Here is a 25,805-nt window from a genome sequence, read left to right on the forward strand (position 1 = left end):
CCACGCAACCGGGTATTTTCTGAGGTGAAAAATGAGATACGGAGGACAGCGAGAATGAGACCATCTCCTCAGGCAAACGACAAATAAATAAGGAATTGAAATCTTGCCCTTACCTTCCTGCATTCGTCAACCTCGCTGAAGATCTCCGAGTCATCATCCAAGCTGTCTCCCGAGCTTTCCAGCAAGAGTCCCACCCCGTCATCCAGGATTTCCTCTACAGCGACGCCAATCAAAAAAGGAAAACATTTTCAAGCTTTCTTCCCAAAAACTTTCATCTACACCCTTTCCAGTGCATGTTGATCTTCGAAATTACAACCCATCATTACCTCACAGAAATACCATTCATGTTTCGATTCATAAAACAATATTGTGCCCTTTTCAAGCACGACACTCATACTGATGAGGTTTTGAGTTAAGCACAGATCGATGAAGATGAAGTCTTGTTCCACACCGGCTACTTTCGAGATTAAGCACTGAGAATGGTTTAAATAATGGAATCCATGGCATTTATCTATCTATCTATCTATTTATTTATTTATTTATTTATTTATTTATTTATTTATTTATGCTGTCTAGACAGCTTAAGAGAAAGGTGCAAGATACAAGTCTAGTGAAATCTTCAATGACACAAACAACTCATAATGGGCTGAGAATCTGAGAAAATAATTGGAAAACTTATCCAGTAAGCACGACTACCACTGAATGTGCTGGGAGTTAAAAATATTTAGTTTGCAGCAAGAAAAAAAGATATATAGCCAACCATAATTTCTAACCTATTCCAATGACACAGGTAATGGTCTATAAATCGGGCTATATATGCCGTTGAGGCGTCCAGTGAATATAAAATGCGTTGAAAACTGCCTACACATCGTTCATCTCCTTTTAATGAGCCAGAACGGAATTATGATTTCTGATATCGATGTGTACGAGACTGTTCCCCACGTCTCTGACCTTGGCTCTGGGAGAAGATGTCAGTATAGAGATCTTCTTCAGCGTCCGAGCGTCGCGGGGGCAGATAGCAGAGCTGACGGCGGTCCACAGAGGGCAGGGTGTTCACGGTCAAAGCCAGCGAGGCTTTGGAGAAAGCCGCTTTCATGTCCGAAAAGTTGAGACAGTGAGAGTCCTTTCCATTCAGCTGCAGTATTTCATCCCCTGCGTTTAGACCTGCAAAGCACATCAACCACAAGTCACATTTCAGTTTGCCGTCTGTAACTGATTTGGTACAAATTCTCTGTTCCAAAATTTGCCATTGCAAAAGACTGCAATTATAATCTACTACTACCACTACTACTACTTTTGGCTGCTCCCGTTAGGGGTCGCCACAGTGAATCATCCGTTTCCATCTCTTCCTGTCCTCTGCATCTTCCTCTGTCACACCAGCCACCTGCATGTCCTCCCTCACCACATCCATAAACCTCCTCTTTGGCCTTCCTCTTTTCCTCTTCCCTGGCAGCTCCATATTCAGCATCCTTCTCCCAATATACCCAGCATTTTCATATAAAAATAACTATTGGTCATTCGGGTGGTGTGGCAGTCTATTCCGTTGCCTGCCAACACGGGGGATCGGCGGTTCGAATCCCCGTGTTACCTTCGGCTTGGTCGGGCATCCCTACAGACACAATTGGCTGTGTCTGCGGGCAGGAAGCCGGATGTGGGTATGTGTCCCAGTCGCTGCACTAGCACCTCCTCTGGTCAGTCGGAGCACCTGTTCGGGGGGGAGGGGGAACTGGAGGGAATAGCGTGAGCCTCCCATGCGCTACACCCTACTGGCAAAACTCCTCACTGTCAGGTGAAAAGAAGCGGCTGGCGACTCCACATGTATCAGAGGAGGCATGTGGTAGTCTGCAGCTGTTCCCGGATCAGAGGAGGGGGTGGAGCAGTGACCGGGATGGCTCGGAAGAGTGGGGTATATGGCCGGATACAATTGGGGAGAAAAGGCGGGGGAATCCAAGAAAAAACACATTGTAAATCGGTATATCGAAAGATCGCAATAATATCAAGGCGATTTTAACCGAAAACTACAAAACAATAGGGAAACCCCAAAAAGCTGTCCCCATTCACTATGATATAGCCTAACATCCTTCGGAATAAGTCAGCTTAAAAGACCGCATGAAATCAGAAGGTGTCTCCTACCCCATTTTACCCTTTTTACCTGCACCGAGTTGTCTCTGTCTATGACCATGTGCCAGTAAAACTGCCCTTTTTATTTGCATCTAAACAAGCCTGTGTTTTCTCTTCCTGGAATCGGCATTGAATTCATAGTTACTCATATGGGCGGGCATCAAGAAAAATGTCTAGAAGTAATTTGGTTTGAATTTCCCTACCCCTCCTCCACCTTATACAAATCTAAGTGTGTGTGTGTCTGCACTGTCACAGTTGCATCTTTATCTGTTCGCATTCAAAAACGCTCTTTCCTTTCCCCGAAGCTCCGTGGCAACGAAAACAACAGTCGGGGTTCATTCACTTTGAGGAGGGAAGCATTTTTCGAAAACGCTCACCTGTGTGACGGTGGACTGCTTTACCGACTATGTACCGATCATGACGGGCTTCACTAGATTTTTTTCCCCCCGAGGGAAATGGCGGCCCCGTCGGCGTACACAGCTGAACATTAGAATATCAATCAAATCGACCAGCTGCCCCTTTGTAAACTCCCACCCTAACGGCCAGTTTCTTTCAGAAATAAGTCATATTGCGAAATCTCGCAACACCCTAAATGTTTCCTCTGGTCTTTAGAAATGCCTTGTGCACAGGTTGGGCACATCTTTTGATTTCATTTTACAACTCTTAACATCTCCTTCCTCAGTGCACCCTGTGGCTAGCCTTTGAGAACTGTGTCCACGGAGGCTAACTGAGGCTGTTACTGCTCCACCGCCCCCCCCCTTTTTCTCCCCAATTGTATCCAAACAATTGCCGCACTCTTCCGAGCCATCCCGGTCTCTGCTCTGCCCCTTCTGCTGATCCCAGGAGGGCTGCAGACTACCACATGCCTCCTCCGATACATGTGGAGTCGCCAGCCGCTTCTTTTCACCTGACTGAGGACTTTCACCAGGGGGACGTAGCGTGTGGGAGGAGCGTGTGGGAGGATCATGCTATTCCCCCCAGTTCCCCCTCCCCCCTGAACAGGCACTCCGACCGACCAGAGGAGGAGTTAGTGCAGCGACCACAACACATACCCACATCCGGCTTCTCACCCACAGACACGGCCAATTGTGTCTGTAGGGATGCCCGACCAAACCGGAGATAACACAGGGATTTGAACCGCCGATCCCCCGTGATGGTAGGCAACGGAATAGACCGCCATGCCACCCGGACGCCCTGCGTTACTGCTTTTCAACAGACATGGATCTTGTGCTAGTACTCCTCAACCTAATCTTGAACAGTTCAGGCAATGGTTTGAACTGTTTGCGCCACACACAAAGAGAAAAAGAAAACATTTGCAAATTTGGGTCCATTCCTGCTCCATTTATCTATCAGTCTGGAAACAAGAAACCTGTGACGTTGAGGCTGGGGGGCCAGGGTAATGTCCCATTATAAACAGTACAGTGGCATAACGACCAAAAACAATGATCAGTTTCATATGCAAATAGGCGTGACCATTATGTGAAGAGGGAATGACCACCCCTGAACGGGGGGGAAGAGTACATCTGTCGTCATCTTACACTGCTGTGATTGCAAACATTCCCAAATCCTCTGTGAATAGTACACATGGCCATTGAAACTGTAGTTGATGGTCACACCTATTTGTGTATGAAACTGGTCGCTGGTTTGGGTCGTCACGCCGCTGTATTGTTTATAAGGGTGGGGATACCTGCAGTCAGCTGAGACCGAAGAGGTCACTTAGATGAGCAATGAGACGTCTCTCTCAATAAACGTGTCCAGATGAACTGATTCAACTTTCTTTGATATAAACACGTGAGCAATACTGGACCAAATTGCCCAAGTTTACTCATTAAATTTTCCAACATTATAAATGGGCGAAGTGATGTTTAGAATAACAATGTTCTAGGCAGACGATTAACTCACGACCGGTTCCTGCACACCAATACCCCTTTTTACTGAGTTTAAAAGCAGAACCTTTATTGTTGTGAATTGGCGACCTCTATGCTATTTTTTAAAATTTGCTGAGTTACTGTTGTGGGCTTTTGTTGTGGGGTGGAGCTACACTCCTCCTACCCCCAGTTCACCACCGATGGATTCTGCAATAGAACATTTGCTGGAAACGACAGGGTCATTTGCTTGCACAGTACAAATGTTGCCGAGTCGGCATCACTGCTGAATCCTTTTTCCAATTTTAGACCTCCCCATCTTTCAAAAGCACGGCTTATATTAATTCGATGGCAAGAGCAGCCATGGACTCGTTTGTGCCAAACTGGCACGGTGTGTATCAGTGAAAAGTGAATGGAAAGGGACGACATGGTGCAAGAAGCTGCTGTTTCACCCTGAGATATGTGAAACACAGGAAATGGTTGCTCGCTCAAGTTGAAAAATGTTCTATTCAAGCAATGATTTTGCTTGTAGCGAACCAATCACTTTAAATGATAAAGTATGGCTGCCAATAACTGGATTTCTTTGAAAACCGTGTTCACAAGGGCAATTTAAATTTTAGTGATGGATTCTTTTGGCAAACCCCGTGGTAAGGTTTTGTACTTGTACTGTTCAAACCACATCTGGTTAATGATGTCAACTGGTTAACATAACTGTTGCTTCTCAAACAGGTGGAAACTCGGATCTGTACACGAAAAGGTTAGCTGGTTCCCCTGCTGACCAATGGCTCCATGTTGGTGGAAAGGTGTATGTAAGATCCCTGAACGCGTCACATCAGTTGCCTCATGCGACTTACAAAAAGCTGAAGCTTTCAAGTGCATGCTCCAATATAGGCGAATTTCACCAAAGTGCTATATTCTGCTACACCAAGGTACACGGTGAAGATTATAGTAATCAGGATAAATGTCCTTCAGGGCTCTTCCCTCTGCAACCCTGGAAACTGATGAACAAACATGGGCTTGTGTGTTTCTGAAGAAGAGCCATAAGGCCCTTATATCAGCTTCAACATGAGAAACCTGCCATTTTCAATCACATCAATTCTAAGAGACCTGCTCTTTGGGACAGAATAGAGGACATCTGCTGAAAATAATCCCTGAATTTGTTTCTTGGACATTTCCCTGTTACTTCATGGAAAGAGGTCGAGTGTCTGTGAAGAGAGCTCATTTGATTGGAAAGGAAGGGTAATGAACCTTTGGCGAAAGCTAATCCACCCGCCTTCACATCAGTGATATAGAGCTGCTGCACACCATCCTCCTCCACCACTGAAATGGAGAAACCTGGAGGAGGAAAACAGAAGCAGAGCGAGAAGGGGGCACTCCGTTATATAAAGCACACCAGAGGGATTTTTTTTCAACACTGAAGGGAATGTGTCAAAGAAACTGCATGTCAACTAATAGCTGTAACAGCTGCTGTAACAATCAAGATCAAAACAAGAGTGTAGTAAATGCAAAATCTAACACCATCTTTACAACTACCTCTTAAGTCTAAAGCCAATCATTTTAACTAGAAAGCCCATATGACATAATCCTCAACACAATGTAAAAAATAAATGTAATATGCAACTACAACTGGTCATACCGTATCCAATCATGCAGGACTCGTCACGGTCAAACTGGATGACTTTTGTTACTTTGGGGCAGAGCTCAATTTCTTTATACAGCTGTGAGGGGGAAAAAAAATGGAAGTTATTACATAAATCACGCAACAATGGCCTACTTTACTCAGTCTTGTGGGTGGATTATTGACGGTGTGGAAAGAGAGCATTCATTTTCTGTTTTCAAAGTCTAAACAAACAGCCCCGGGATAATCTTCATAAAGGAAAGTCGATGACTAGACAATAAAGGAAATTCAAAAGACATTACAGATATTCTTTTATTAAACCACAGCCTGAAAAGATTAATATTTTGGTGCATAAAGCCTGAAAGCTAGACCTATAGGAAGCACATGGAACTGAATGGATAGAAATACAAAGCTATTGATGATTCATATTATGTGACACTTTCTGGCCTGTTGTTCACTACATCTTGTGACTCCCCACATATGTTATGCAGTGATTTTAAAATTAGGTCTGCCCTCAAGCCCCAAAAAGCCAGAAGTCTGGATAAGAACTTTTGAATTCAGAAGTTCCCATGAAAAACAGAAGTACAGAGATCCCATACAAACGTAGAAAACAGTCATGCATGCATCCATTATCCAAACCCCATATCCTAATCAGGGTCGCGGGGATGCTGGAGCCTATCCCAGCAGAAAACAAATACACGAAAGGAAAACCATAATGTAGAATGTATGTACCAATACCATAATGAGTAGAAAGGGAAATTTGGTACTAAAAAGTCACTCCTATTTTTCTATTCCCTATAGGAATAAAAAAAGAAAGAAAAGAAAGCCAGCCACTGAGGATGCACAAGCCAGAGCATTCTTAGTGCCGGTCCCAAGCCCGGATAAATGGGTAGGGTTGTGTCAGGAAGGGCATCCAGGGTAAAACCTTTGCCAAATCAAATAAGCAGATCATAAATCAGATTTCCATACCGGATCGGTCGAGGCCTGGGTTACTAATGATCGACACCAGTACTGTTGGCCAGCAGGGTGCCAGTGAAAACTATGCTACTGTTGGGCGAAAGAGAGGGGGAAGGCATGTCCAGAGGCAGTGGGAGAGGAAGAAGGTGTGTGGAGCTGAGAGTCGGAACTTTGAATGTTGGCACTGTGATGGGCAAAAGGAGAGAGCTGGCTGATATGATGGAGAGAAGGAAGGTAGATATACTGTGTGTGCAAGAGACAAGGTGGAAGGGGAGTGAGGCCAGGAGTATCGGAGGTGGGTTCAAACGATTCTACCATGGTGCGAATGGGAGGAGAAATGGGGTAGGGGTAATTCTGAAGGAAGAATACGTCAAGAGTGAGTTGGAGGTGAAGAGTGTTGGGCAGAGTGACGAGTATGAAGCTGGAAGTCGAAGGTGTATTGATGAATGTTATCAGCACATATGCCCTGCAAGTTGGGTGTGAAGAGAAAGAAGAATTCTGGAGTAAGTTGGATGAAGTGGTGGAGAGTGTACCCAAGGAGGAGAGAGTGGTGATTGGAGAGGACTTCAGTGGGCATGTTGGTGAAGGGAACAGAGGTGATGGGCAGATATGGTGTCAAGGAGAGGAATGTGGAAGGACCGATGGTGGTGGATTTTGTGAAAAGGATGGAAATGGCTGTGGTGAATACATATTTCAAGAAGAGGGAGGAACACAGGGTGACATATAAGAGTGGAGGAAAGTACCCACAGCTGGACTATAGCTTACATAAGAGGCATGATCTAAAAGGGATTGGAGACTGCAAGGTGGTGATGGGGGAAAAGGTAGCTAGGCAGCATCGGACGGTGGTCTGTAGCATGACTTTGGAGACAAAGAAGAGGAAAAGAGTGAAGGCAGAGCCAAGGATTAAATGGTGGAAGTTGAAGAAGCTGGAATGTTGTGTGGAGTTCAGGGAGGAGTTAAGACAGGCACTGGGTGGTAGTGAAGAGTTGCCGGATGGCTGGGCAACCACTGCAGAAATAGTGAGGGAGACAGCTAGGAAGGTACTTGGTGTGTCATCTGGACAGAGGAAAACAAGGAGACTTGGTGGTGGAATGAGAAAGTACAGCAACGTATACAGAGAAAGAGGTGAGCAATCAAGAAGTGGGATAGCCAGAGAGATGAGTAGACAGGAGTACAAGGAGATGCGTAAAGCAAAGAGAGAGGTGATGAAGGCAAAGCAAAAGCGGTATGGTGAGTTGTATGACAGGTTAGACACTAAGGAAGGAAAAAAAGAACTTGTACCGATTGGCTAGACGGAGGGAACAAGCTGGGAAGGATGTGTAGCAGGTTAGGGCAATCAAGGCTAGGGATAGAAATGTGCTGACAGCCGAGGGGCTGATGAATGAAGTAAATGAGAGAGAGAGAGGGAAGGTTGGATGATGTGGGGATAGTGAATCAGGAAGTGTGGTGGATTAGCAAGGAGGAAGTGAGGGGGATTAGCAAGGAGTAAGTGAGGGCAGCTATGAAGAGGATGAAGAGTGGAAAGGCAGTTGGTCCAGATAGCATACCTGTTGAGGCATGGAGATGTTTAGGAGAGATGGCAGTGGGGTTTTTAACTAGATTGTTTAACACAATCTTGAAAAGTGAGAGAATGCCTGAGAAGTACAGAAGCATACTGGTACTGATTTTCAAGAATAAGGGTGCTGTGCAGAACTGTAGCAACTACAGAGGTAAAAAGTTGATCAGCCACAGCATGAAGATATGGGAAAGAGTACTAGAAGCTAGGTTAAGAGGAGAGGTGATGATCAGTGAGCAGCAGTATGGTTTCATGCCACGAAAGAACACTACAGATGTGATGTTTGCTTTGAAAATTTTGATGGAGAAGTGTAGAGAAGGCCAGAAGGAGTTGCATTGTGTCTGTGGATTTATAGAAAGCATATAAAAGGTTGCTGAGAGAGGTGTGGGATTGTATGAGGAAGTTGGGAGTTGCAGAGAAGTATGTCAGAGTGGTGCAAGATATGTATGAGGGCAGTGTGACAATGGTGAGGTGTGTGGTTGGAATGACAGATGGTTTCAAGGTGGAGGTGGGATTACATCAAGGATCGGCTCTGAGCCCTTTCTTGTTTGCAATGGTGATGGACAGGTTGAAAGGTGAAATCAGGCAGGAGTCTCCGTGGACTATGATGTTCACGGATGACATTGTGATCTGTAGCGAGAGTAGGGTGCAGGTTGAGGAGAGCCTGGAGAAGAGGAGGTATGCACAGGAGAGAAGAGGAATGAAAGTCAGTAGAAGCAAGACGGAATATATATGCGTGAACGAGAGGGAGGACAGCGGAATGGTGAGGATGCAGGGAGTAGAGGTTACAAAGGCGTATGAGTTTAAATACTTGGGGTCAACTGTTCAAAGTAACGGGGAATGCGGAAAAGAGGTGAAGAAGGGAATGAAAGCAAGGTGGAGTGGGTGGAGAAGTGTCAGGAGTGATTTCACTTGGTTGCATAAATTGGGGATTGCAGTTTTGGAGATGTATGTTTTTCCTGGTAATTCGTATTGCGTGTCAAACTTTTGCAGCATTTCTTTAAATGCTGGTTTTTCAATCGTATTGAATGGCTGCATTTCTTTGGCTACATACCACATTACACTGTCTGTTAACATGCACCATCTGGTACTGTCACGTTTATATTTAGACACTCGCCCGAAAGCTTCAGGAACAGCCAATTGCCAGGATGGGACTGCAGCGGTGGCTGTCTTTCCAAGTTCGGCGAATTGGGTGGGGTGGTGGATCCGTAGATGGTTTTTAAAAAAAATTGTGGTATTACTGCTTTTGACCGCCACCTTTTTGCTGTAAATCCGACAAATTGCCTCCTCCAAGTTATTGAGCTCTCCCTTTTCATTTGGTTTAAAACCAAAATGTGCCCACAGCGTTGCTGTGGTGTTTGGCTTTGCAACTATGTCCATATGTTAATGTCAACAGATGCAGTTGTCCAATATTATAGAATAAGCGTCTCAAGATAAAGTGTGTTGGTGCTAATTCACCACTCATGTGCCAGGGGCGCAACAAGAAGACATCATTAAAAGAGCGCCAGTTAAATGACAAACGGTGGAAAATGACATGGAGATACTGATGGAAATATGACATTTCTGTTCATTTCATCCAGCTGTTTTTATACAAATGAATGGAAATGATTCTAACTATTATGCAAAATTATCGCAATCAGGCAATTATGTAATAATTGTGACAGCCCTATATAAAAGGTGATTTCACAGTCTCATTATTGTGATTCACATGTATTAAAAAACAAAAACAAACACAAAAAACCCCCCCAAAAAACGAAAACAAAACACCAGAATGCAGGAAATTAAGTCTCTGAAATTCAAATATGTTTGGGGGAGATAACTTCTGCCCCCCCTAGCTAGAATCTCATGTCACCCTTTTGCTACCACAGGTAAAACCGCCACTGGCCTCATTGCAAAACACCAGCGCTAATAGCCATACGCAGTGAAAATGAACAGAGTCGGTGATGCCCAGACTTTCCAGTGATCATGACAGCAGTGACTGTAGCCAGGCGAAGTTATAGTCATGCCAGGCATGCTTGTGAGTGGATATTTTGCAGGAGAATATCACTTATTGATTTAACTGAGACCAAAATCATTCACAGATACAGGTTGCCAGGTCAGACAATTCTTGCTATAGCTACTACTGTGTTCTTGGCGCAAAGCCACCATTTATACTTTGCCACATGAATAACTGCATCAGACATAACACAAGGGCAAATTGCACTCAGCTGCAAAACTTTATGGCCGCGTTTGCACTGTAATGTATTTTGTGGACCTTGAGACGGGGCAGATAGTGGTTGCAAGTGATGCACAATTCATGGTGCTATCGGCGCCCGCAATCTATTCTTTTTGAATTCACCTGTCAATACAGAGTGAGTCTTAGAAAAACGAGCGACATCCACAGATAGAAACAGATGAAAGAGGGGGAATTAACAGATATTAAGAATCGGTATAGTTACAATTAAATTTTGTTCTCTTTCAAATCAAACATCCCAAGTTATGAGTGGAAAGTATTGTTCTTGCAACTGCATTTATAGCCTTTTTTTACTTGAACGTTGCTTAACCATGTCAGGTTATATACTACTTCAGTACAGTTTAACAACAATTATTACTGGGACCACAACAGAAAATTGAAGATGATCATTTAATATCCAGGAATTCACATTATAGACACTGCCACTGACTATCCCTGTAACAAATTGGCCACAATTTCGAACACTGACCACTAGCAGAGGTGCCCGGCGTTGCCCGGGGAAAATTTTCTCACCAAAACAACCAACATGATTGGATCTTTACGATATAAGCAATGATGAAATATAGGATAATTTATGGCATGATACATGTGATAAACAAATGTCGAATAAACAAGTCTTATTAACGAAAATTAATGAAAATGATCAAATGTCATAACTTTCAATCCATTCATCAAGCTTCTTTGCAAATGTGTGTATTAATTGCCGCAAATCCGCTGCCGCAAATTGCCACAAAATAAACTCAATTTCACAAATAAATCAAATTTTCTACTTGGTTTTTGAAATATTTTTCGAACTGTGCAATCCTTGGAAAGTGCTGATTCTAAAGACACCTTTCTTTTTGTTCTACAATGAGTATTTCTGGAGTTTTAAGTGAACATACAAACATGCACTCTTGCTTTATATATATAATATACACTACCGTTCAAAAGTTTGGGATCACCCAAACAATTTTGTGTTTTCCATGAAAAGTCACACTTATTCACCACCATATGTTGTGAAATGAATAGAAAATAGAGTCAAGACATTGACAAGGTTAGAAATAATGATTTGTATTTGAAATAAGATTTTTTTTACATCAAACTTTGCTTTCGTCAAAGAATCCTCCATTTGCAGCAATTACAGCATTGCAGACCTTTGGCATTCTAGCTGTTAATTTGTTGAGGTAATCTGGAGAAATTGCACCCCACGCTTCCAGAAGCAGCTCCCACAAGTTGGATTGGTTGGATGGGCACTTCTTGCGTACCATACGGTCAAGCTGCTCCCACAACAGCTCAATGGGGTTCAGATCTGGTGACTGCGCTGGCCACTCCATTACCGATAGAATACCAGCTGCCTGCTTCTGCTCTAAATAGTTCTTGCACAATTTGGAGGTGTGTTTAGGGTCATTGTCCTGTTGTAGGATGAAATTGGCTCCAATCAAGCGCTGTCCACTGGGTATGGCATGGCGTTGCAAAATGGAGTGATAGCCTTCCTTATTCAGAATCCCTTTTACCCTGTACAAATCTCCCACCTTACCAGCACCAAAGCAACCCCAGACCATCACATTACCTCCACCATGCTTAACAGATGGCGTCAGGCATTCTTCCAGCATCTTTTCATTTGTTCTGCGTCTCACAAACGTTCTTCTTTGTGATCCAAACACCTCAAACTTGGATTCATCCGTCCACAACACTTTTTTCCAGTCTTCCTCTGTCCAATGTCTGTGTTCTTTTGCCCATCTTAATCTTTTTCTTTTATTGGTCAGTCTCAGATATGGCTTTTTCTTTGCCACTCTGCCCTGAAGCCCAGAATCCCGCAGCCGCCTCTTCACTGTAGATGTTGACACTGGTGTTTTGCGGGTACTATTTAATGAAGATGCCAGTTGGGGACCTGTGAGGCGTCTGTTTCTCAAACTAGAGACTCTAATGTACTTATCTTCTTGCTCAGTTGTGCAACGCGGCCTCCCACTTCTTTTTCTACTCTGGTTAGAGCCTGTTTGTGCTGTCCTCTGAAGGGAGTAGTACACACCGGTGTAGGAAATCTTCAATTTCTTAGCAATTTCTCGCATGGAATAGCCTTCATTTCTAAGAACAAGAATAGACTGTCGAGTTTCAGATGAAAGTTCTCTTTTTCTGGCCATTTTGAGCATTTAATTGACCCCACAAATGTGATGCTCCAGAAACTCAATCTGCTCAAAGGAAGGTAAGTTTTGTAGCTTCTGTAACGAGCTAAACTGTTTTCGGATGTGTGAACATGATTGCACAAGGGTTTTCTAATCATCAATTAGCCTTCTGAGCCAATGAGCAAACACATTGTACCATTAGAACACTGGAGTGATAGTTGCTTGAAATGGGCCTCTATACACCTATGTAGATATTGCACCAAAAACCAGACATTTGCAGCTAGAATAGTCATTTACCACATTAGCAATGTATAGAGTGTATTTCTTTAAAGTTAAGACTAGTTTAAAGTTATCTTCATTGAACAGTACAGTGCTTTTCCTTCAAAAATATGGACATTTCAATGTGATCCCAAACTTTTGAACGGTAGTGTATATAGATACATGGTCCAGCCATATACTACTAGGTTTTGACCTAGTCTTGTTTTTTGGTTAATGGACTGTCAGCGAAAGATGGAATGATCTTTTAAGAGGCAAGTGGAAACTTACCAAGTCACACACGTCCTCCTCTGGTTTGGGGATGTAGAATTGCACTTGGTTTTCGATGAGAAATTTTAGTCGCAGATAGTGTTTTGTGGAATCCAGCCGGTGAGCCTATGGGAGCCAGCATAAATGCTACTGAAACACATTGTGCAATATGCCACTAAAGACTACAGTAGCATAATTTTAGTAAATTTAGGGCTGAAAATAATGATGATGAAAGAAAAATCCATCCAACACATCACAGAAAGCGTGTAATTAACAACTCGTTAACTTTGATACCATTTCCATAAGACATTTAATAGTTCCAAATTAACATAGTCTGCCGGTTACATTTTGGTCATTTAAAAATGCAAATTAAGAGAATGTGGTATTATATGATTATTTCATTTAATTTAACCTTTATTAATTATTTTTTTGGGGAGGAGGGGTTTCCCCCCTTTTTTCTTCCCAATTGTATTTGGCCAATTACCCCACTCTTCCAAGCTGTCCTGGTCGCTGCTCCACCCCCTCTGTCAATCCGGGGAGGGCTGCAGACTACCACATGCCTCCTCCGATACATGTGGAGTCACCAGCCGCTTCTTTTCACCTGAGAGTGAGGAGTTTTGCTAGGGGGACGTAGCACGTGGCAGGATCACGCTATTCCCCCCAGTTCCCCCTCCCCCCCGAACAGGCGCTCTGACTGATCAGAGGAGGCAATAGTGCAGTGACAAGGACACATACCCACATCTGGCTTCCCACCCTTAGACACGGCCAATTGTGTCTGTAGGGATGCCCGACCAAGCTGGAGGTAACACAGGGATTCGAACCCGCGATCCCCATGTTGGTAGGCAATGGAATAGACCGCTACGCTACCCGGATGCCCTAATTTAACCTGTATTTAACCAGGCAAGTCATTATCATGTTCATGGGCAACAATTTCAGCCTGCCGTACATCAAGAATGGCCATATCCTATCCAGTTAAATTAGCATGAAATCTGATGAGCGATACACCAGGTAGCGGTAAACCTTTCAGTCCTTACTAAACCTCTTCAAGTTGGTAACTCAAATGAGCATTACTGAAATGAAATGTAAGCCATATAACACATCATTTGAGGCTGAACCCTGTTACCTTGCAGATGGTTTCCAGAGCACAGAGAACAGACTCCCCCGGCTGGATGATGGTTAGTACTGGCTGGTCATTTGGCAAACACACCCAGGAAGGAGTGAGGTGGTCAGGAGCCCAGATGTCACTTTCTGTGCTGGCTCTTGGAAGACTTTTCACAGTTCCCTCGTCACTATGCTTTAAAGAGAAATACAGACCCTCAGTGTCTTAGATGTGAAGAACTACTTTTTAAGGGCCCTGCCTAAACAGTTTATTTTTCCGGCGGCAAGGTGGCATTTTGAATGCTCTTTGCCCAATGCGAGGACATGACCTTTTCTTAGAGGCTTAGCGTCATGAGGACTGCACCCCTTTCAAAAACTGGAATAATTTCAACTTTTGCTGAAGTGCGCAGCTCACCAATGTCATTTCTGGTTTCACAAACCAATACAGATGAATGTGGGGCAGTATCAGAGCAAACAACAGCTAGATCTATTTTGTCAAACCAGAGAGAAAAAAATGAAAAAGAAGGAATGGAAATTGTGTTAATAAAAGAAACTCGTTTATATGTATATTAGCATATAATGAGCAAAGAAAAGGCAGGAGGAATATTTCATTTGTCATAAGATTTATCGAGCATTTCCTGCCAGCACCCAGCACCTGCTTTTATTTATTTATTTATTTACACCGAACTATCACTTCTACATTGTACATAAAATTGTTAATTTTTTTTCTTGTGGCTTTTTCTCCCCAATTGTATCTGGCCAATTACCCCACACTTCCGAGCCATCTTGGTCACTGCTCCACCCCTTCTGCCGATCCGGGGAGGGCTGCAGACTACCACATGCCTCCTCCGATACATGTGGAGTTGCCAGTCACTTCTTTTTGCCTGACAGTGAGGAGTTTCGCCAGGGGGACGTAGCACGTGGGAAGATCATGCTATTCCCCCCAGTTCCTCCTCCCCCCCGAACAGGTGCCCCGACCGACCAGAGGAGGCGCTAGTGCAGTGACCAGGACACATACCCACATCCGGCTTCCCACCAGAGACACGGCCAGTTGTGCCTTGTAGGGACGGACGCCCAACCATGCCGGAGGTAACACGGGGATTCGAACCGGCGATCCCCATGTTGGTGGGCAACGGAATAGACCGCTACGCTACCCAAACGCCATTAATTCTTGGTTTCTTTGCCCCTGTTTCCATCCCATCTGTAGAGGTTAATCTGTTGATGGCTTATTTGCTTTATGTGATACATAGGGCTATAGCTCTTTATTTTACTGTTGCTTTGGATAACTAGGGCAAAATAAAAACAATGGCAGAGACCATCAGAGGCCCAGACCTATCTGTCAAAGATACAATCTCTTGACATCTCTGATGTGTACACAAAGGAATATTTCATTCAGGGTGATATTAGCCAAAGTTCACACTGTCTTTACCGATGCTCAAGTGTCAGCATGGTGCCAAATGATGAGGATGAATAAAAGCTCCTTACCAGAGAATCCTTGGCAGGATCAACGTATAGGCCAAGGGGCTTTTTCACATGCTCCTCACCATCAGCAAAGACCTGCAAGACACAGACAAGCTAGGATGTTCAGCGATGAAGCAAACTTAAGAAAAATTACAGAATGAGTCAAATTACAAAGGAAAATGAGATCTGTGCGGTTCAGACACTTCCATTGATTTTTATTAATATTTCAGAATACAAAGACCACCACAGAATACAAAGACCACCAAAATCAAAGCACACTGTAGTTGCAGTGGAAGAGCTTAGCAGACCTGGTTGATGCTGGGATGGGCTTTTGTCTTCTTCTTTGAGGTAGTGTCCAGCCCCCAGAGGGATGAGAATCTGCTCTTGCGTTTGCTGGAAGAGCGGGACATGGCCTGTGTGCGCCGTCTAACCCCACACTCTGTGCGAGCTGCCACCTACATCGGGCAAATTTGCCAATCACAAAAAGAGTCCTCATGTAACATAAGGGATAAAAGGGAATAAACTATGGACATGGAAATTAAAATGTTCCTCAAAGCTTTTTTTTTGTCAATGTATAAAATGAACGAGGCAGTGGAGTCTGTAATAAATCATTAACAAGCCGTTGTATCCATGTCAGACATAAATGATGTGAAGATGCTATTAATGCACATTTGGTTTCTAGGCTAGTTCATTTGTGAAGTCACAGTGGAATGTGCATTTATTATTATTATTATTATTTTTGTTTGGATTCTTGCCATTTTCTCCCCAATTGTATCTGGCCAATTACCCCATTCGTCCGAGCCGTCCCGGTCACTGCTCCACCCCATTTGCTGATCTGGGGAGGGCTGCAGACTACCACATGCCTCCTCTGATACATGTGGAGTCGCCAGCCTCTTCTTTTCACCTGACAATGAAGAGTTTCACCAGGGGGACGTAGCATGTGGGAGGATCATGCTATTCCTCCAGTTCCACCTCCGCCACCGAACAGGCGCCCTGACCGACCAGAGGAGGTGCTAGTACAGCGACCAGGACACATACCCACATCCGGCTTCCCACCCAAAGACACAGCTAATTGTATCTGTAGCGACGCCTGACCAAGCCTGAGGCAACATGGGGATTCGAACCGCGGATCCTCGTGTTGGTAGGCAACAGAATAGATGCCACGCCACCTGGACACCTCAGTAATGTGCATTTATAAGTGTGTATAATTATACTACAGGATGGAAGATTAGCGGAAGAGCAAAAAAAGACAGAAATCTCTCTTCATAAAGCTCGCCTGAAATGAAACCAGGATACCCTCATTCTGTCTCTTTTTGGGTCCCCTATTGACCTTTCTGAGCCCCCCCCCCCCCAATATGGAGCTGATGCTGGTATTGAAAGGGATGAGGAGCAGATAAGAGGAGGAAAGTGATAGAGTGTGAAAAGGGAATAGATAAAGAGTAAGAGAGAGGAGATCAGATTGAACTTCTGTAGAGTGTTGCCATCCTGCTATCTTGTGTGCTGAAACACCCATCCACTCTGCAGCACTGTGTAGGTGGTAAGAAAAGAGGAGCGTACTTATCTGACAACCCCGTTCTAAAAAAAATAAATAAATAAAAATCACATGAATTTTATCCCGAGCTACCAACGCTTCTAGTGTTCATCAGTATGAATTGATTACCTCTGTTGCTGTGGAGAAGGCCCTGCACATGGCCCCGGCTCCAAACCGGCACTCATCAAATGGAACATGGTTTGGCAGAGTACCTTTTACTTTATGAAATCAATTGCCCTGCCCGAGGAAACGCTGGCTTATCTGCCAGTTCCAATGTGTATTTCGAGCAAAGCGGAGTGTTTTCACACACTAAAGTTATGAGTTAAGTGGAGTAAATAACACCACAACAGGTGGTTTGCTGTAATGGAAATGTCACAAACACGTTCACGACAACAGCCGCATGTTGTCGTTGCTGCAAATGCCTAAAACTTTAAATTTGTCACCTACATCAGATTGACAACATAATTAATTAAACCAGAATATTAGAGGTCCATTAACAGAAACAAGAAAAAAAAAGATTAGTTACCAGTGCATGGAATGACGAGACTGAGAAGATACCTAGTCGGCCCATAGCCAACTTGGTGGGGCGGGAGGCAAATGCCAGGAGGCGCTTGGGGTTGGGTAGCTCTCCCCCCTGCAGGCTGGCCAGGTAGCACCTAAAGCGGAACAGATCCATGTGAAACTGCTCCAGGTTCTGCTCCCATAAGAAGATCTGCGGAGTGAGGGAAACACAGCAGCACATCCTGTTAACTGACCATCCAAAAAAAATGTCTGAGCAAATGCAGCAGATTGCTGGAGTCAATATCACAAGATTGGTGAATGTATCCATAACTAACAATGCCTTTTGTCTGTGACTTATGGACTATGGCCGTTGCAGCTAGAAAAGCGCAATAAAAAATGCAACTTGATTGATGGTAGCTTGACGGGAGAGTGTCGTCTATATTCAACCACAAGCGATGTCACCAGCATGCTTTGAGCTTTGCCAACCTGCACTCTGTGCTTAACGGCCTGGTGTTTACTGGGGCAGTAGAGCAAGACATTGTGACTATTCACTGGGGTGTCCCCTCCCAGTCACGGTCCTGACTAGTGCTTGGAAGAAGCGGCTAGCACCACGGTGGAGGACTCTGTAGCACTGCCAAGTCACCCAGAGACGAGAAAGAAACAATGAACATTCCTCTGGCAGATGGAGCCTGGTTGCATTTTATTTTTCTAAGAAGTAGGCTTATTTCCATTCAACTAAGCTCAATGGGAAACCTGAAACTGCCAAACGAGCTGCTCCAACCGGGCTCCACCTAACTGACAGAACAAAAGGCCATTTGATCACCCTTTTCCGTAAACAGGCCTTTTTAAGACAAAATGAGCTTAAAAGAATGTCAGGTTCATCAACTGGTGCCAGCTGCTCGACGGGTTGTCAGAAACGAGTTGTTTTGTCAGTAATAGGTGTGCAACACAAGCAGCATCTATTGGGTGATGCCTCTTGCAAGGCTAGTGAAGTGTTAGTTCTCAAAATCCCTCTCCTCTCTTCTGCCCATCTCAGCTTTTACACTACAAGCAGCTGAACAAATTGTGGATGTCAGCATCGAAATAGCCTCCAGCATCATCACTGCTGTAGTGACAACTCTTATGATGAATAGAAAATAAATAACCTGAATAGGTTCAAGAGGAAAGTACCCTGCCTGTCACTGGTTGTGCAACAGGTCAGGGCCTGTATGACAAAAAAACTAGTTTACAACAGCCCTCTTGTAAGTAATTTCAAAGCAAATGTGGTTATGTAACTTAACTGACAATCTTAGAGCAGAACTCTATGAACAGAGCCAATGGAAGGAAGGATGAAAAGTGTGGCAAGACTAAAAGACAAAAAAAAAAGAAAGAATCAAATTATAAAGTGTGAGAGCAAATTATTACTTGATCCAGAATAGTCTTCCTCTTTTTGGTGTCCGTAACAGCAGAGAGCTGCATGTCCCCCATCTTCTTCATCTTTTCGTCCATGTCGATCTTCTGCTCCAGCTTCTTTATCTCAGCGCGGAGCAGCCGCACCGTATCCTCTCTGTGGTGCTGGCGGGCAACGGTGGTGGCACATGCCGAGTGGATGGCTGTGATCCAGTTCTCCAGTTCCGTCTGGCTACAAGTCTGTGCGGGGAGGGAGGGTAATGTTAAAAGGTTAAACTAGACAAGACAGGAGAGGTCTGGAACGATCAGTCAGAGGTCTGCCTCGCCAACACAGTAGCGTCAAAAAGCGGCTGCTTTTCATTGGCATTTTGGAGATGCGTATTGCGTTGTTTTACCACAAATGACCATACACAAATCAGCACTTGGTTCCACAAGGCCCTTAAAGGAAATGAGTAGACTTGTTCTTCATGGAGGAGATGAAAGCTAAAGACAAACAGGTGAAATCTACACATCTTACCTGGAACAGAAAAGCATCACCTAAGGAATTGCTGAGGCAGAAGACAAAGTCCTTTTTGGGATGCTCTGGGACAGCCTGGACGATACTGTTCTCCGCCCATACGGCGTGCTTAGGAATACTGTTGTGGTCGATCCCCGAACGCCCATCAGTCTCATAGAAGAAAAGAGTACAACCTGAGAAATCAAAAACAATTTATCACAAAAAAAATTAAATGTGCACATAATATAGTTAAAATCTCTTTGTCCCCAAAATCTCTTTTGTCTGGAGGAAAATGTCAAATAAAGATGAGAATAATCATTGTTTGTTCAAATGATTTAATTCTGCTCTCCAGTGGCCAACATCAAGAAGTGCAGCGTAGCATACTTGCCAACAAGAAAACGCATCACCACATGTGTAACTGTTATGATTTCACTGTCGATTAACAGGCATCAGAGCTGATGCTGGGGTTTGTTTTAGGCTCGAGTCAAAACATGTTTTATGGAGCATAATGGAGAAAATAAAGATCTTACATAACTCCTAAAATGAAAAAAAAAACATATTGAGAAATATTTTCAGTTTAAAACATGGCTGGATGATGCTCGGCTATAGGTTAAGGAGATAATGTAAATGTGTTGGATGGATCCAAGGACAAATTGTAAATGTTTTAGACAGATCCAGGGGAAATGCAAACCTTTCAGCGAGACCCAGTAACTCTTCCACTTGCGTCTGGTCGCTGACTCCACTTTCTTGTTCTTCTTATAGACAAGGAAGTTTTTGACAGCCAACCTGCCAGCCTTGCGGACGGTTCCCTGGGCAACACTGAGGAGTGGGTCAGACTGGTAGGCTGAGCTCATGCTGCTCTGCTCGTCGCTCAGGGCCGACCCGGCCTCCTCCAAGCTTTCCGTCTGGCAGGAGCTCATTTCGAGCTCTTGTCGGAAATTCTCGTACACTCCCTGCACACACTCGCTGACGCCGCCTCCGCTGCTGCTGCCACTGTCACTCCCGGCAAACATGCTCCTGGTGGCCGCCGAGCACACGGAGAAGGATGCCGACATGGTCTTGTAGCGTCTGGACTGGTGCTCCACCTCCACCGTCACCCCGTCAATGCCACTGTCCTCAAACTCGCTGCCTTCCCCGGCGGTGACATCCTGCATCACAGCAAAAAAATGTGCGACAGGTGAGATGGTATGACGGCCACAGCTTCCTCTGTCCAGCCAACAAAATGGAGCCGTGCCATTAAAACTAACATGTTTGCAACACTGAGACTACTGTGGCCTACACAGAGTGTTCATTGGTTGGTTTATCCTGCTGTTCTGGCTCAAATTAGATTACTGACAATAGAGCTACTACTCTTTCACCAGTTCAGTTTGCCCTTTCTGTGCCACTGCAGGGTCTGCCCTCTCCTGCAAACACGGCTAGAGGACCATGCGAGAAGGAAGGGGGTTACACCGAACCTAGAATCTGCATCTGGTCACATGATCCAATCATGCGCTCCAGAGGCCCACTCACCCGCGCAAACGGTGCCCCACAGTGACAGGGCCACCGTCCACTTTTTACTGTTACACTCTTCCACAGGCCTCTCCTCATTATCATGACAAAAGGTCGGAGCATTTCAAACAGGGGGTGACTTTAAGCTCCCCTCCCAACCTCCCATCAGTATAGTCTCCCTCCAGAGAAAACCAACAGATCCATCAGGCATCAGGAAACAACACATTGCTCCCCTGGCACAAGCAGACAGGGTTTTTTTTTTCCTACTCTTAATCTGTGTTTTTTTTTTTTTTTTTTGGTAGCTCATTATCTGCTTGGTGAATGCAGCAGGGGAACATTTCAGACACAAGGGGGGAACTGAATGAGGAGAACTGTTTTTGGAAATAGTCTTATTGTAGGGAAAGAAACTAGAGTCCATTAGGATTCTAGGCAGCTTTTTCATACTCTATCCAATAAAATCCAGACATGGCTGCAAGCCCAATGAAAGAACTGATGCAGGCTCGAGCCTTTCAGGTCCCTGACATACTGCTAACTTGCAGAGTTTCAAACAGTGGTGAGAACACCGGTTATATATTCATGACCTAAACATGTAGCAGGGTCTGGACTAAACTAAACAGTCACGGTATCCCAATTTGTTTTGTTGTCTGCGAAGTATGCCATGTGATCACAGCCATGTTATTTACACAGAGGAGAGTGGAAATCAGTGTTCATCCTACCTGTATAGTCTGTGCCCTCCTGCCTTGCATACTGGAACACACAGAGGCTTGGTGATTTCTCAGACCTTCAGACAGGCAATGGGAGCGCCGGCAGGGAAGGGTGTATGCACCGTAGGTGTTCCCGTCCTCTTCTGAGGGGGACAGCATCTTATCATCCATGCCTTCCCGGATAGCCCTGTTGGCATCGTGCCACTTGGCATAGCGGCCGTGGGGTTGCCTATGAGAAGGGCTCTTCTGGCTGTAAAGTTCATCCAGGGAATTAGCACGGTCAGCAGAGTCCAGTACTTCAAGCCCCTGGGGGCGGGACTGAAAGTGGCCATCGCAGTCAGTAAAGTGTCTCACTTTCGATGTGTCTATGATCTCCTCGGTGCTGGTCAGGTGCTCTTGGCTGAGGTCAGACAGAGAGAATTCCAGACTGTCTTCTCGCCACATGTCAGCAGACTTGGATCTCTTCTTCTTAAAGGTGACAGCTTCCCTGGGACTGTCCCTGGTTTTCTGGAGGTAGGTTACCTCACCTGTGTACACTCCTCCATCCTGTGCTTCCCGGGGGGTGGGGCTGAGCAAAGGCAAATGCATGGTGTCTATGTGTACTGAGGGGTTGGCCAGGTCATTGTGGAAAGACACGGGCCGCAGGTTCATGGCCATACGGTCCACCCATATGGGGCTGCCAAAGTCAGAGAGGACATTAGTTTCGTTGAAGGGCTCCAGGCCGTTGTCAGCCAGCGACTGTGGGATGCTGGGGGTGCTACTAGAACGCGTACTGGTTTCAGAATTCCTGTGCTCTATTTTCCCTGATGAGGCATGTCGAGAGCGTCTGGACTGTTTGTTGGAGATGCGAAGGGAACGAGACATGTGCTTGCGTGACAAATGGCCACGTTCATTACCATAGAGGGTATGGTCCCCATTCTGGCTCTCGACATTTCCCATGATTCAGACGCTGAAAAGGAGAGCAGAGATACTTTTAGCAACCCTACAAAAACTGTGACACGAATAGAAAAAAATTCCCTACATGGAGCCAGTTAAAAAAAATGTAATGACAATCACATGACCTAACTGGAAGAAGACTATGATTAAAATGAACCCACCTGTAGAAGGGCAGAGATTTTTCTGTCATTTTGAACTTCGCTGGATCCTCAGACAGTATGGTCCTGGGCCAAGTGGTATGATCCACAACGCTCTAAAAGTGTGAAAGATATTTCGATTATTTCAGAATCACACATGTATGGTTTTCATTGTGTTTGCATTGGCTTGTGTGTTGCAGGATCTATAATATAGGTCGGTAAAGTCCCTGATATACAAAAAGATTTTTGGATGCGAGGAACAAAATCAGCAGTCACTAAATATAGTTGTTTTCCATAAGTGGTCCTCGAAGTGGTCTTTTGCTGTCGTTTACACATTATCACAAGAAAATAATCCTGTCAGTCCCTTTCAACATGAGGAGGGGGTTTGTGTGTGAAGTGGAGGGGAGGTAATGACAATGAGTACCGTGACAGGGAACACAAAGCTCGCGTGAGTGCAAGTTATTCAGGACTGATGTGAACAACATTAAAGCCCCAACCCCACAATATATGTTTGTTCTCAGGCACTTCCCCATGCATTAAAGAGGACCGGGAAATTGGGGGGGGGGGGTTGTACATGTTGGGCTTATACTCTATTTTTTTGCCATATTGCACATTTGGACTAGTTCTATCAGCCTTCGGGTTGGACAGCTTGCTCCCCCCAAAAAGGTCCTGTTCCATGCCTGGGACCATCAACAGATGGGACTGAAGATTAAACAACGGTGCTGTTGTTGCTGCTAATGTTCTCTTCCCTCCTTGAAGGAAAAGACCCTTTGGGGGAGGTAGGGGGGACACCGTCCTTGTGAGTGGCCAGTGCAGATGAGTGGGAGCCCAGCCCTCTGCTGCTACATGCACTCAAGCTTACTGTGAAGAGGGGCGTTACGTAAACTGGAGCTGACCCCATTTTCTCCCTGCCTCGTGTAGCCCTCCTTCCCCTCTTCATTCTGCTCACTCATCAGCCTTCACAGGTACTGCACTGCACAACCTTTGACGCTGACTCAAGGTCCATTTCATCCTCGTAGTATTGCTAATTCAGTCTAGTGACAACTGAAGTGGTAGTATTTCATCCGCACTTCCAACTGAGCAAGGGCAGAGCTGGGAAAAGGAAAAGAACAGTGCAAAGGTGGGGAGAGGGACAATACAAATGCCAACGCGCTCATTATGACGGCCCTATCTGGATATGTTGAATGACAAGAACAGGATCGCAAATGCTACCAGAGACATTACACCCAAGGCTGCTTCCAGGCTTGCACCCTTGACAATAACCTTTATTTTCTGCAGATGTACATGGGGGAAAGTCTCGTGGCTGCATATGTCATCCCTGGGAAAATCCCCATATGTTGTGTGTTTGCCCTGATCGTTGTTCTGGTTTCCTCGAGCTCTACAGGACTTGAAACAATCGTAAATGAGTCCAATTAAAAAATCTACAAGAAACTTTTGACAGCTTGCATAGTCAGTGGCTATTTTGCATGTGTTGTATGTGTCACAGTGTTGGATCAGGTTATATCCTCAAACGTTTTAAACAATGTCAAATTGTAAAAAAAAAAAAAGATTAATCAGAAAAAGTAAAGCGGAGAGAAAAGAGAAGAAGTGATTGAATCAAATAGAAGGGATCATGTGTAATTTTCCTCAGTTGGAAGATGTAAAGCGACCCACTGTGCCGTGCCTTTGATTCTTGCAGTATAGGACTATATTTATCCAGACCCAAGACATGTGAGCCAGCTGGTCTACACAATGACCATGATGAATAAAAATGTGACAACTATGTAATGGTTGAAGTTTAATATTGATGTGCAGCATTTAAAATGGGAAATTAGGGGGTGTCCGGGTAGAATAGTGGTCTATTCCATTGCCTACCAACACGGGGAAGGCGGTTCGAATCCCCGTGTTGCCTCCGGCTTGGTCGCGCGTCCCTACAGACACAATTGGCCGTGTCTGCAGGTGGGAAGCCAGATGTGGGTACGTGTCCTGGCCGCTGCACTAGCGCCTCCTCTGGTCGGTCGGGACACCCATTCAGGGGGAGGGGGAACTGGGGGGAATAGCACAATCCTCCCCTGGTGAAACTCCTCATTGTCAGGTGAAAAGAAGCAGCTGGTGACTCCACATGTATCGGAGGAGGCATGTGGGAGTCTGCAGCCCTCCCCGGATAAGCAGAGGGGGTGGAGCAGCGACCGGGACGGCTCAGAAGAGTGGGATAATTAGCCAAGTAGAATTGGGGAGAAAAGGGGGGATGCAGGAAAAAAAAAGGTAAACGAGACAATGTTGAAATGACATTGCGAAACATGTGCAACCTACTTCAGATATCAGTATATCCAGCTGCTGGAAATAATGGACTAATGATGTTCACAAACACTTTTTCTTAAGCTTCAGTGTTGTGTGGGTGGGTGCAGACTCCATCTTCAAGACTTTATGAAAACATGAAGAGGAAATGCTGGAGATGAAAACATGTTTAAGGAGAACAAGGTCTCCCTCTTTCTCTCTCCCCCTTTCTCTCTCTCTCTCGAGATCATCTGCCAAGTCATTCATTTTAGTCCCTTGATGCAATAGTCTTTAAAGTAAGCACAGAACATTCCAGTCATCTGAAAGAATCGGGGTTATTATGAGACTCGTGAGCAATACTGAAACATTTGAATTGCGCAAAAAATGGCCATGAATTCCCGTACACCAGAAAAAAAAAGAAGAAAAAAAACCCCATCTTTGGCATCTCAACATTTTAAAGCAAAGTAATGCCATCTTCTTAGATTTCCACTGATATTTGGTCATCCCTCAACTATGTGACAGGTAAATTAAAGGCCTTTTGTTATTAAGGACCACTTAAAGCCCCAGCGTATATTTGACAAATACTTGGGCCTGTTGGAACAGGAGAAGGGCAAATATGTCTCAGCCCCCAACCCATCTTCCTCCCTTTGGCTTCAAAAAAAAAGAAGAAGGTTAAAAACTGCAAAGCACTTTTAGCATTTCAGGAAATGATGGAATTCTTGCCCTACAGCCAGAATCTGTCTTGTGGACTTTAGTACGAGGGTGGGGTTTCACTGAGACTGAAACACCTGGCCGCACATTCCAGGACTCACGAACATCATGTCAAAAACCA

General features: G+C 44.8%; 1 protein-coding gene across 1 annotated transcript in view; it reads right to left on the minus strand.

The window, feature by feature from the left end:
* Positions 1 to 25,805, minus strand: part of LOC130115527 (rho guanine nucleotide exchange factor TIAM1-like) — a 45,480-nt gene that overhangs the window by 12,260 nt on the left and 7,415 nt on the right. The window contains exons 2-15 of the mRNA XM_056283224.1: positions 22,742 to 22,833; positions 21,657 to 22,593; positions 20,144 to 20,600; positions 19,474 to 19,646; positions 18,972 to 19,196; positions 17,593 to 17,778; positions 15,844 to 15,990; positions 15,560 to 15,631; positions 14,100 to 14,270; positions 12,998 to 13,102; positions 5,623 to 5,704; positions 5,235 to 5,321; positions 952 to 1,164; positions 114 to 214 (exon numbers count right to left, since the gene is read on the minus strand). Coding sequence (XP_056139199.1) covers positions 114 to 214; positions 952 to 1,164; positions 5,235 to 5,321; positions 5,623 to 5,704; positions 12,998 to 13,102; positions 14,100 to 14,270; positions 15,560 to 15,631; positions 15,844 to 15,990; positions 17,593 to 17,778; positions 18,972 to 19,196; positions 19,474 to 19,646; positions 20,144 to 20,600; positions 21,657 to 22,583 — 2,946 coding nt within the window. The 5' untranslated portion in view covers positions 22,584 to 22,593; positions 22,742 to 22,833. The remainder of the gene's footprint in view (positions 1 to 113; positions 215 to 951; positions 1,165 to 5,234; positions 5,322 to 5,622; positions 5,705 to 12,997; positions 13,103 to 14,099; positions 14,271 to 15,559; positions 15,632 to 15,843; positions 15,991 to 17,592; positions 17,779 to 18,971; positions 19,197 to 19,473; positions 19,647 to 20,143; positions 20,601 to 21,656; positions 22,594 to 22,741; positions 22,834 to 25,805) is intronic.

The sequence above is a fragment of the Lampris incognitus genome, chromosome 7, assembly GCF_029633865.1.
Source record: "Lampris incognitus isolate fLamInc1 chromosome 7, fLamInc1.hap2, whole genome shotgun sequence".
NCBI lineage: Eukaryota > Metazoa > Chordata > Actinopteri > Lampriformes > Lampridae > Lampris > Lampris incognitus.